The following is a 12,213-nucleotide window of genomic DNA, read 5'->3' as shown; positions in this document are numbered from 1 at the left end:
GGTAAACGCTGATGGGCAGCCATTTTTAGGTCTCTCCAGAGATGCTCAATTGGGTTTAAGTCAGGGCTCTGGCTGGGCCATTCAAGAACAGTCACAGAGTTGTTGTGAAGCCACTCCTTCGTTATTTTAGCTGTGTGCTTAGGGTCATTGTCTTGTTGGAAGGCAAACCTTCGGCCCAGTCTGAGGTCCTTAGCACTCTGGAGAAGGTTTTTGTCCAGGATATCCCTGTACTTGGCCGCATTCATCTTTCCTTTGATTGCAACCAGTCGTCCTGTCCCTGCAGCTGAAAAACACCCCCACAGCATGATGCTGCCACCGAAATGCTTCACTGTGAGGGCTGTGTTGGTCAAGTGATGAGCAGTGCCTGGTTGTCTCCACACATACCGCTTAGAATTAAGGCCAAAAGTTCTATCTTGGTCTCATCAGACCAGAGAATCTTATTTCTCACCATCTCAGAATCCTTCAGGTGTCTTTTAGCAAACTCCATGCGAGCTGTCATGTGCCTTGCCTCTCCTCAGTGTGTGGAGACAACCAGGCACTGCTCATCACTTGTCCAATACAGTCCCCACAGAGAAGCATGGCGGTAGGCAGCATCATGCTGTGGGGGTGTTTTTCAGCTGCAGGGACAGGACGACTGGTTGCAATCAAGGGAAAGATGAATGTGGTCAAGTACAGGGATATCCTGGACAAAAACCTTCTCCAGAGTGCTAAGGACCTCAGACTGGGCCGAAGGTTTACCTTCCAACAAGACAATGACCCTATGCACACAGCTAAAATAACGAAGGAGTGGCTTCACAACAACTCTGTGATTGTTCTTGAATGGCCCAGCCAGAGCCCTGACTTAAACCCAAATGAGCATCTCTGGAGAGACCTAAAAATGGCTGTCCACCAACGTTTACCATCCAACCTGACAGAACTGGAGAGGATCTGCAAGGAGGAATGGCAGAGGATCCCCAAATCCAGGTGTGAAAAACTTGTTGCATCTTTCCCAAGAAGACTCATGGCTGTATTAGCTCAAAAGGGTGCTTCTACTAAATACGGAGCAAAAGGTCTGAATACTTAGGACCATGTGATATTTCAGTTTTTCATTCTTAATAAATCTGCAACAATTTCAAAAATTCTTTTTTTTGTCTGTCAATATGGGGTGTTGTGTGTACAATAATGAGGGGAAAAAAATAATTTAAATGAATTTAGCAAATGGCTGCAACATAACAGAGTGAAAAATTGAACGGGGTCTGAATACTTTCCGTACCCACTGTAGGTATTAACTTTTTTCACTTTGTATTCTAGAACTGGAACTTTTTCAAAGTTTTTTTTTTAATCAGGCAATTAAACGTTATATTCCTCTAATGTTCACTCTTTCCACCACACATTTTAGTAGCCAAAAATTATGCTTTGATCAATAACTGTTTGTAGGTTGTACTGTGATGTCTTAAGCCAAGCGCCACTGCTGCGCCAATTTATCATGTGCTTAGTAGCTTCTTCATATTCACTCATACAAGCAGTTTTCAGGCATTTTAAAAATTAGTGCTGATTCAGCAGGACAACATAATTTGAAAAGCATTATTTCTTGGATAAAGAAAACAAGACAAAACCAAATAACTGAGGACCCTTGTTACGAAAACACAACACAAAATTGTTTTTAAAAAGGCAGTGTGTTATCAGCCTCAGTTCTGTTTCTTACTTCTACACTGCTCACCAAAATAAAACTTGTTTGCTGCTCTAGCCAACTAAATGATTTACTCTTTTGTTCAATGTTTCCTACACTACAGAATCGAAGATAAGCATGCACAGTAAGGAGAGCATAAGACCAGTGCACAGCGAGGTGAAAATTACACTCAAAGATTCAGCATACAAGTGCTCTGTTCACGTACTGATTTTCAGTTCTCTGTGGTATAGCATGCATACTCAAAAGAAAAATGTTACTTTATAATAATTCTGTTTTGGATAATACTGTTTGTTTAAGTAATGAAATCTGCGGACCTAACACAATTCCACCAATTCAAATACACTTAACTGAATTCAGTGCAGATGTAAAATTTGGTCAGCTATGATAGCATTATTTAAGCCTTATCCTAATATGAGGAGGCATGGTAAAATGAGAGGGAAGCATGAGGTGTAAGATTTAAAGTGGGGAGCATGATATGAAACAGTAAGAAAGTGATGATCAGGAGAGGTATCCGATTCAGAATAGAAGAATAACACTAGCTGGTTGATTCTGGTACAGGATCATGCATGACTGAAAAATAAGAAACTAGCCGCTGCAGATTCTCACGGAGGCAAAACCACCAAAGTAAGACAGGGGCATTTGCTATTTTTGCTAGTGCCTTCTATAATTCATATATTCCAACAACATGAAATTATCCTGACTTTTGTTGCTGTTTCCAAAGAAATTACATATTTGTACTTAACTCGTTCAGCTGTGCGTGTTGGGGTTTGGGAGGTGGGATCACCGCTAGACAGAAGTTTTTAAAAAATTTTGTTTTACTGAGGCACCTTACTTATGTGTTTTGTTTAAATTCATCTTTTGTCACTATAACTTTACTCTCAAACATTTCAGTATATTGACACTCATGATGGACTTCTGTTTAAGTAAGGTTGTGCCGTCTCATTCTATATATTTTATATAATATATCTTCTTCTTTGGGAACTTCGGGTCTGACATTGTGGTCAGCAGCACAGGAGCGCCTCAGGGGACTGTGCTTTCTCCAGTCCTGTTCAGCCTATATACATCGGACTTCCAATACAACTCCGACTCCTGCCACGTGCAAAAGTTCGCTGACAACATTGCTACTGTGGGCTGCATCAGGAGTGAGCAGGAGGAGGAGTATAGGAACCTAATCAAGGACTTTGTTAAATGGTGCAACTCAAACCACCTACACCTGAACACCAGCAAAACCAAGGAGCTGGTGGTGGATTTTAGGAGGCTCAGGCCCCTCCCGGACCCGTGATCATCAGAGGTGACTGTGTGCAGAGTGTAAAGACCTATAAATACCTGGGAGTGCGGCTGGATGACAAATTGGACTGGTCTGCCAATACTGATGCTCTGTGTAAGAAAGGTCAGAGCCGACTATACTTTCTTAGAAGGCTGGCGTCCTTCAACATCTGCAATAAGATGCTGCAGATTTTCTATCAGACGGTTGTGGCAAGCGCCCAGTTTTACTCGGTAGTGTTCTGGGGAGGCAGCATAAAGAAGACGGACACCTCATGCCTGGACAAACTGGTGAAGAAGGCAGGCTCTATTGCAGGCACAGAGCTGGACAGTTTGTCATCTGTGGCGGAGCGACGGGTACTGAGCTAGTTCCTGTCAATCATGGAGAATCCACTGCATCCACTGAACAGTATCATCTCCTGACAGAGGAGCAGCTTCAGCAACAGACTGCTGTCACTGTCCTGCTCCACTGACAGACTGAGGAGATCATTCCTCCCCCACACTCTTCAATTCCACCCAGAGGGGTAAATGTTAACACTACACAAGATTATAGACCGTTATACCTGCCTCGCACTCTCTACTTGCATTTTTTAACTTACATTGCGTCTTTATCACTCTTTAATTAATATTTGTATCAGTATGCTGCTGCTGGAGTATGTGAATTTCCCCTTGGGGATTAATAAAGTATCTATATATCTTCTTATATAATAAGCTACCATGGTTGTCCGTTTGTCTGTCCAGGATTTGAAATCACCTGTAGCTCGTAAACCTTTTGACCTATTGACCTGAAATTTGGTACACATATACTATGTGACATCTACTATCCACTTTCAGGGTGATGATGACCTCCAAGGTTATTCCTCTTTTTATTTTATCATAGAATCTATTCTCGGCTGCGGCCAGCAGGGCGGACGTGTGGCACATGCGTACGGGCTCCGTTCTCATCCCTACCACCTTCGCCATCACTTCTCCTACCTCTTCATATCTTAAATCATTCTTGAGGCAGATTGAAGACCTAAGTGCTAGCTTAAGTGAAAAATTAAGGAAAATGTATTAAGTAATTGCAACACAAACACTGACTTATTCACTTTTAGCGCAAAAAGATGCCGACGAAAGAAGAAAAGAAGCAGACCACTAGGCTGGAGAAAAGAAGAGCTGCTCAGGAAGCAGCAAGCGCATCAACCTTTGAGCAAATGAATGCCAAACCTACAGAGAAAGAGTATAAAGCGTGCAGTGCACCCTTACTGGTAGATAGATATTTTTTCATCACATTTAGATGCTTTTTGTAAAGTTTAACTTTTGATGCTCTTGAAATGGTTACTAGTGGCTCGCAATTTCTGGGCGAATCACAGTACCAGTAATTCATCAAAATTTAGGTCTTAGCACAACATCACACAGGTATTCAGGGTCACACCAGTAACTTGAGTTAATACAAGCTAAAATAACTATGGAATACAGTTTGTTTTTGTTTTTTTATTTTTGAATCCTGACAAAAACATTGCAACTGCTGGATATGTAATAAAATAAGCAACAGTACTTAAATCAAATGATTTTTAACAGAACAAATCAATAGTTCTGAATATACTCATCTATCATGGTCACTCTACACTATATAAAAGGTAACTGCAATAGAAGAAAAATAACCAGGATTTCACATGCAGCACCCAGCACATTTAGAAAAATATTATACTCTCCTACCACAAAAAGAAGGCAGTTTTCATAGTGTAAAGCTAAATAAAATAAACACCCATTCACACTGGTTAAGATTATATAAAAAGACTTATCAAGGATACAGGAAGGGATTACTAGAATACTTATAAAGCTTATTACAGAATTCACTTAGAAGAGAGCAACCTCCAGAGATAGTAAATATGGAATACCACATTCTTACTCCTGAATTTCACCATAGTTAATGCCCCCATTACCTTGGTAGGTCGTAAAAAACAGATAGCCTTCAAATGCTTCATATTCTCCCTATTTTGGGAGTCAATCCGTTCAAACAGGTAGACTTCTTTCTGTAATATCTCCGACTGAGTATAGACCATACTCACTATACTAGTCTGTAATTATACAAAAAAAGAAAAAATATATATATAGCTGTTTTACACCATAAACACAGGTTTTCTATTGAAAGAATAGATTAGCTGTAAATAAACATTTGGTAAGTGATGCATTTGAAAAATTTTTGAATTCATTATTGAGTTTCTGTTTTCTGTTATCGGGGTCTTGACATTACCAACATGTTAAATGATAAACAAAGCAATTACCATTAATATTTTTATGATGTATTATCAGAATCAGGATATATTTCAACATAAACCAAAACACACAATAACAATTTTTAAAATAACATATATGAATGTCCCTAACCAAAGGTAATCTAACTTATCAACACATATTGATAGTAAAAATCATACAGCATAAATTTTCAGCATTAGCTTTCCTTCCACATCCTCAGGACATTTGCATTATCTTAACTGCTGAGTCTAAGTGGCTCCATCCAAGTGTGGATGCTTGTGTAATAAGAGTTCTTTAATAGACATGCATCCTGTGCATGATAGGTTCCTGGCATGTGCTTAATACTACCCAGATATGCCCTGGTTCCAAAGCCCCTAATTGGACTGGGGTGGGGGTTACTTCTACTCCTTTCTAGTTGCAGTAATGAAACGAAACTCAGTATTGTGAACAATTCTACACAAAAGTATGAGGCTGGACATCCTTTATTCCTATATGTGTATTTGAACACTTTATTTGTGTGCCTATTTTTTGGGGGGCATTGAAGTTTGTTAAATATACAGTGCCTACCATAATTAAATTGAAGTGACAACAAAATTGATTTTTTTGCTACATATTCAAGCTTATCAATCATCTGTGTTTTTCACCTTTCGCCCTAACCTTGTTACACAATTATCTTTGGCTCATATTGCAATAACACTTTGTACCAATTTTATATTTCTGGCAAAAAATAATGTAACCCTTTTTTGGTACTAATAGAAGTTTAAAATCTTGAAATGAAACCTTAACAATTAATCAGATAAAAGTCTTCTGCAGGCAGTAAATTGTATAGGCAGAGATACCTTAACCTTAACATATGCATTAGGTTATTGTTCTGCTGATATTTTTTCAAAGATTACTTTCTGTGCTTTTAACCATATATTTATCTCTAAAATAAAATGGAAATATAAAAATTGTAAGTTCCCTACCCCTATATGTCAGAATATGAAGTAAATAGGCTTCTGTTACCAGATTCTTGATTCCTGATGTCAGTGAATGCCCTACTAGCACAGATCCAAGTCTATGATCGCATGTTCCTCTGCTTTTATTCAGTTTAGTGTGGTAGTCACCATTGACACTACTAAACAGTGTACAACAGCCTCATCATGAAGTTCACACTTTTTTATGTTATATTCCCAAATCAAGTATGGTAAACACAGTTATTAGATAGCCACAATAGTTATAGGTTTTCATTTCAATCACTTCTTAACTATGATGCTGCTGTTAATGGAATATACTGCTAGCTCAACGACTCACTCGCAGGTTAAGACTTAAAATGCTGACATGCATCTTGCTCTTAAACGGTTAAATCACAAGTCTTTACTGATATCATGTTTCTTAACCACCTGCCGATTTTCAATGAGGTACAAATAACAAGGTAACCATCATTTAATTTGGTCTCTACTGTTCTTGTAAATAAATCATACTCTGTGACCAGATGAGGTGGTGTCCCAACTGTCTTTCCAGCTATAAACATATTTCGTCCACTCCAAAAACGTTCCAACTATGAATATTATATTTCGTCGACTCCAAAAGCTTCATTTTTGTATATACTAAACACCCATCCATCCATCCATCCTCCAACCCGCTACAAACTAAACATCTTTAAAAGTAAATACATGTCTCCCTAATGCTGAAACACTATTCCTTTAATTATACGGCATCGTAAATCTTTTCAAATAACAATCATGGCATTATCGGAATTTAAATGGTTCTTGATGTATCAACGTAGTTCTGACTCAGACAAGATAAGGTTCGGAAACACTAATATTACATTGGGTAGAAAAAAACTCCACGAAAGGCACATTAGCCCTGCTTGTCCATTGATATTGTAAATTATATTTTCATTCTACTCCAGTATGTACATTTTCAACTTTACAAACACTCAAAGCCATTTTTTTTAGCACCCACTCATCTGGTTAGACACCTTTGTTCCTAACTACTCTTTTCCACTGTAGCAAGTTATGCAGCATCTTGTCTTGGATCATTAACTCTACTTATTCGTGTTGAATGCATTCTTTAATTTGTATTCCATAATTTTATAAACATGTTGCACTAAGAAGTTATCACCCATCACAAAAAATAATAATAATAAACCTGCTTGAGTTATAAAAACCTTCCTTCCGTTTCTAAAGCTCAGACAGTCAGAAGTGTTTTGTTCGAGTTTAAAGTGTACCGACCTGCGACTGAGGAAGAGTGAAACAGTTATCCGTGTCCAAATGCCGTGTCAAACGTGCATATTTTATCAGCTGTTTTGTGACACATTAATTATGTCATGAACGGCACTGTATTCATAAAAATGAACTGGTGCATATTCTAAATAATACCCACCGTTTCTTTATCCATGAGCAGCACTTTCATCCCTGGTCCGCTGCTCTCAATCATCTTCGAAACATACTGTTTCACTGCCAAAATTACGTTCATCTTTACGAACAATTCAGATGTTAACTAACAAAATGTGTAGTTTGGAAGCCCTTTTCATCCAACAAACCTCAAAACCCTAACACATCTCACAACTGGGAATATATGACCCGAGCTCCTTCCTCTTACAGCTGTCTGGATAACCCGGAAGTCTTTTTTTAACTTCCTGTGTTCGTTGGGAATTGTAGTTTTTTAAATTGCTATCCTTCAAGCATAACTACGCAGAAATACTTCCACCCTGATTCCATTATGGTTTGGTACCTTTTTCAATTGACTTACATTATCTAGAACAATTACGTTTACGTTCTTTTATATAAATTTAAAATTTACTGCACAGAAAAGCTTTTTTACACATTTCTGTAATGGAAAGACCAGTTAGGTAAAGTGGTTTCCTCAGGGCTGCACAATTAGTGGTGAGTACTGAACCAGCAACATTCTGTTTATTAGCCACTTTTTCAGCCATAAGACTACCTATTTTTGTCTGCAAAATAATTTTTATATTTTTCAAATGTATCAACACATAAAACAAATACATTAATAAACATATTGATACAGTAATAACAATTACTGTAAGTGCACCAATAATTATATAAGTTCAAAATAATGAAATTAAAGGAGAGAAGCTATTTCATTACAAGAACACACTTAAAACCATCTGAAGTCACCATCCAGTTTACTGGAATGTCATAGTATTGTGTGAGAAAGCCTGGAACTGTAAGAGCAAAACACAAGGGCAGCTCAGATAGTAATAACGTCAGTAGTATTGTTCAGGAACAGTAGGATCTAATGTGCCACTATGCTGATGTACCTACAAAAATGTATTTATAAGGTGTAATGTATACTAAATTACTACTGTGACTGGGTACTGGCTTGTCAAGGTGGTATAGGGGGCAACATCATTAGGAAACAAAGAAGGTAGAACTTGTTAAGCCTCTTTAGCTAAACTCATTGCATATTCATTACATTATTCTACAAGGTCATGGCTATTATTATAAATAGAGGAAAGTAGTCAGGAATATTGTATTACATTTGTAATATTTGTGGAGAGGTTGCTAGTCCTAATAGTTGGCGACTTTAATTTTCATATAGATAATCAGTGTGATCTAAAAGTAAAAGAATTTATGAACCTCCTGGATTCTTTTGATTTGAGACAACTCATAAATCAGCCTACACATAAAGCAGGTCATACATTAGACTTAGTGATTACTAAAGGACTGAAAGTTGATATAAAACAGATCATTGATATTGGTCTATCAGACCATTTTCTTCTACTTTTTAATATAGAAATAATGATAAAAAACACTCATGAGAAGCATATTGTTAAAAAACGCTTCTTTGATTCGGCAGCAGCTTTAAAACTTAAAAACATTTTAAGCAATCAGTCCGTTTATAGTGCCAGCTATAATAGCGAGGACAATGTAAATAGTAAGGTGGAAAGATTTAATACTAAAGTGAGAGCTGCTGTTGACATAGTTGCACCTGAAAAGACAGTGAAAAAATCTTCTAGCATTGGTATACCATGGAAGACCCAAAGAGTGTCTGATTTAAAGAGAACATGCCGTAGAGCTGAGCGTCAATGGAGGAAGACTAAACTTACTATCCACCATGAAATATTAAAAGTCAAAATAACAGAATACAATAACACTGTCCGTCTTGAGAGACGCTGCTATTTCTCCAAGATTATAAATAACAATGCTAGTAATCCCAGAGTCTTATTTTCAACAATTGATCACCTACTAAACCCAGGTAGCTCAAAGGAATGCCTCCTAAGTGCTTCCAGTGAAACCTGTGAGGCTGTCGCTGTATTCTTCAATCAAAAAATAATGATATTAGAAATAACATAGTATATCTCCCCAACACTAAGGATCCCCTAAACCCCAACATCCTGTTATAAACAAATTAAACTCTTTCACTAGGATAGATTTACCTGATTTAAAAAAATAATATCTCAATTAAAACCCTCCACCTGCGTCCTTGACCCGATACCAACAAGGTTTTTCAAAGAAGTATCAGGCGTGCTAATTGATAATGTTCTTGACATAGTAAATTGTCACTAGATACTGGGGTCTTCCCAGACTGTCTTAAGACTGCTGTAGTTAAACCCCTACTTAAGAAACATAATCTTGACCCTCGCTCTTGAAAATTTTAGACCCATCTCTAACTTGCCCTTCTTAAGTAAAGTTCTAGAGAAGGCAGTCATTATGCAGTTAAATGACCACCTAAATAAACATGCTATTCTTGATAAATTTCAGTCAGGTTTTAGAACAAATCACAGCACAGAAACTGCACTCGTTAAAGTAGTAAATGACTTGCGGTAAATGCAGACAGAGGCCATTTATCTGTTCTCATCCTCTTAGATCTGAGTGCTGCATTTGACACCATTGATCACAACATTCTTAGAAATCGCCTTAGTCAATGGGTGGGCCTCTCTGGCAGTGTCTTAAATTGGTTTGAATCCTACCTGACAGGGAGAAAATATTTTGTTAGTTGTGGGAATTACAACTCAAGACACATGATATCCAATATGGTGTTCCACAAGGCTCTATCCTGGGTCCGCTGTTATTCTCAATCTACATGCTTCCGTTAGGTCAGATTATCTCAGGGCACAACGTGAGCTACCACAGCTATGCTGATGACACACAGCTGTACTTATCAATAGCACCTGATGACCCGATTCTATTGATTCACTAACACAATGTCTGACTAGTATCTCAGAATGGATGAATAGTAATTTTCTCAAGTTAAATAAAGAGAAAACTGAAATTTTAGTGATCAGCAATAATGGATACAATGAGGCTATTAGAAATAAACTGGATACATTAGGATTAAAAGTCAAGACGGAGGTAAAAAGCTTAGGGGTGATTGTTGACTGTAATCTGAATTTTAAATCACATATTAATCAGATCATTAGGACAGCATTTTTCACTTAAGAAACATAAGTAAAGTTAGACCTCTTTATCACTGAAAGATGCTGAGAAATTAGTTCACGCGTTTGTTTTCAGTCGACTAGATTACTGTAACGCACTCCTCTCAGGACTACCCAAAAAGATATAAATCGTTTGCAACTAGTGCAGAATGCAGCTGCTAGAATCCTAACTAGGAAAAGAAAATCAGAACACATCACACCAGTTTGATGTCACTACACTGGTTACCTGTGTCATTCAGAATTGACTTTAAAATTCTGCTTATGGTTTATAAAGCCTTAAATAATCTCGCCCCATCTTATATATCGGAATGTCTGACACCTTATATTCCAAATCGTAACCTCAGATCCTCAAATGAGTGTCTCCTTAGAATTCCAAGAACAAAACTTAAAAGAAGTGGTGAGGCGGCCTTCTGCTGTTATGCACCTAAAATCTGGAATAGCCTGCCAATAGGAATTCGCCAGGCTGATACAGTAGAGCACTTTAAAACACTGCTGAAAACACATTACTTTAACATGGCCTTTTATAACTTCATTTTAATCGTAATTTAACTTAATACTGATACTCTGTATGTTCAATTCATCATAACAACTATTCATGGTGGCTCTAAAATCGGTACTGACCCCTACTCTTTTCTGTTTCTTTTTCCGGTTTCTTTGTGGTGGTGGCCTGCGCCACCTCCACCTACTCAAAGCTTCATGATGCTCCAACAATGATGGACGGATTAAAAGGAAGAAGTCTACGTGACCATCATCATCATCAAGCCCTTCCGTGAGAACCCTAAATCCAAAGAGGACTGTTTCATTTATGTTAGGTAGAATGCCCAGAGGGGACTGGGCGGTCTCATGGTCTGGAATCCCTACAGATTTTATTTTTTCTCCAGCCGTCTGGAGTTTTTGTTTTTCTGTCCCCTGGCCATTGAACCTTACTCTTATTCGATGTTAATGTTGATTTATTTTTTATAATTATGTCTTTCATTTTTCTATTCTTTAATATGTAAAGCACTTTGAGCTACTGTTTGTATGAAAATGTGCTATATAAATAAATGTTGTTGTTGTTGTTGTTGTAGTGTCAAATCTGGTGGGATGCAGTCCATCCTGTCTGTAAAAGTGTGGTCTCTCCCAGAAGAGGTCCCAGTTGTTGTTTAAAACTGATATTTTGTCTCAACCAATCATTCAGGGATAGAAGTCTGCTGTAACTCTTGTCCAGTCTTCTAATCATTGGTAGAGGTCTAGAGATGAAGACTTTAGCAGCTGGGGTCCTATCTTGATGACTTGAATGAGTAATGTGAAATCCTTCTTCAGCGCTTCTGACTTTTAATATCTGATGTCATTTATACCAGCATGCAAAACAATAGTCCCAATGTCTCTGGTCTGACAAGGCCTTTCTTGTGATATTTATAACAGGGGTACACGGGAAAGCAGGATATAAACATTTTACAATTATTAATTATAATATATTAATTATTAATACAGCATGAGTATCACTATCAGAGTAGGAAAGGCTACTGTAGTATAGGACTCCTTAAGTGTGCTTTAAATTGAAAGGTCCTTTTGTTAAGTTCCACCTAGTCTTGGGAAAAGGGTAAAGATAATTCTCTGCTGAGACAGGAGATGGTGTTGTACAATGACGATTTCTCTTCATCTCCCTCTGCAGAAAGGA

The 12,213-nt window shown here is 37.7% G+C and overlaps 1 protein-coding gene across 1 annotated transcript in view; it reads right to left on the bottom strand.

Moving 5' to 3' along the window:
- vps45 (vacuolar protein sorting 45 homolog) overlaps positions 1-7,769 on the bottom strand; it is a 264,689-nt gene extending 256,920 nt beyond the window's left edge. Inside the window, exons 1-2 of the mRNA XM_039763131.1 lie at positions 7,538-7,769; positions 4,858-4,992 (exon numbers count right to left, since the gene is read on the bottom strand). Coding sequence (XP_039619065.1) covers positions 4,858-4,992; positions 7,538-7,630 — 228 coding nt within the window. The 5' untranslated portion in view covers positions 7,631-7,769. The remainder of the gene's footprint in view (positions 1-4,857; positions 4,993-7,537) is intronic.
- Between the last annotated feature and the right edge of the window lie 4,444 nt (positions 7,770-12,213).

The sequence above is a fragment of the Polypterus senegalus genome, chromosome 1, assembly GCF_016835505.1.
Source record: "Polypterus senegalus isolate Bchr_013 chromosome 1, ASM1683550v1, whole genome shotgun sequence".
Lineage (NCBI taxonomy): Eukaryota > Metazoa > Chordata > Cladistia > Polypteriformes > Polypteridae > Polypterus > Polypterus senegalus.
Note: the sequence above shows the minus strand (reverse complement) of the source record. Positions and strands in the feature narration are given on the sequence as shown.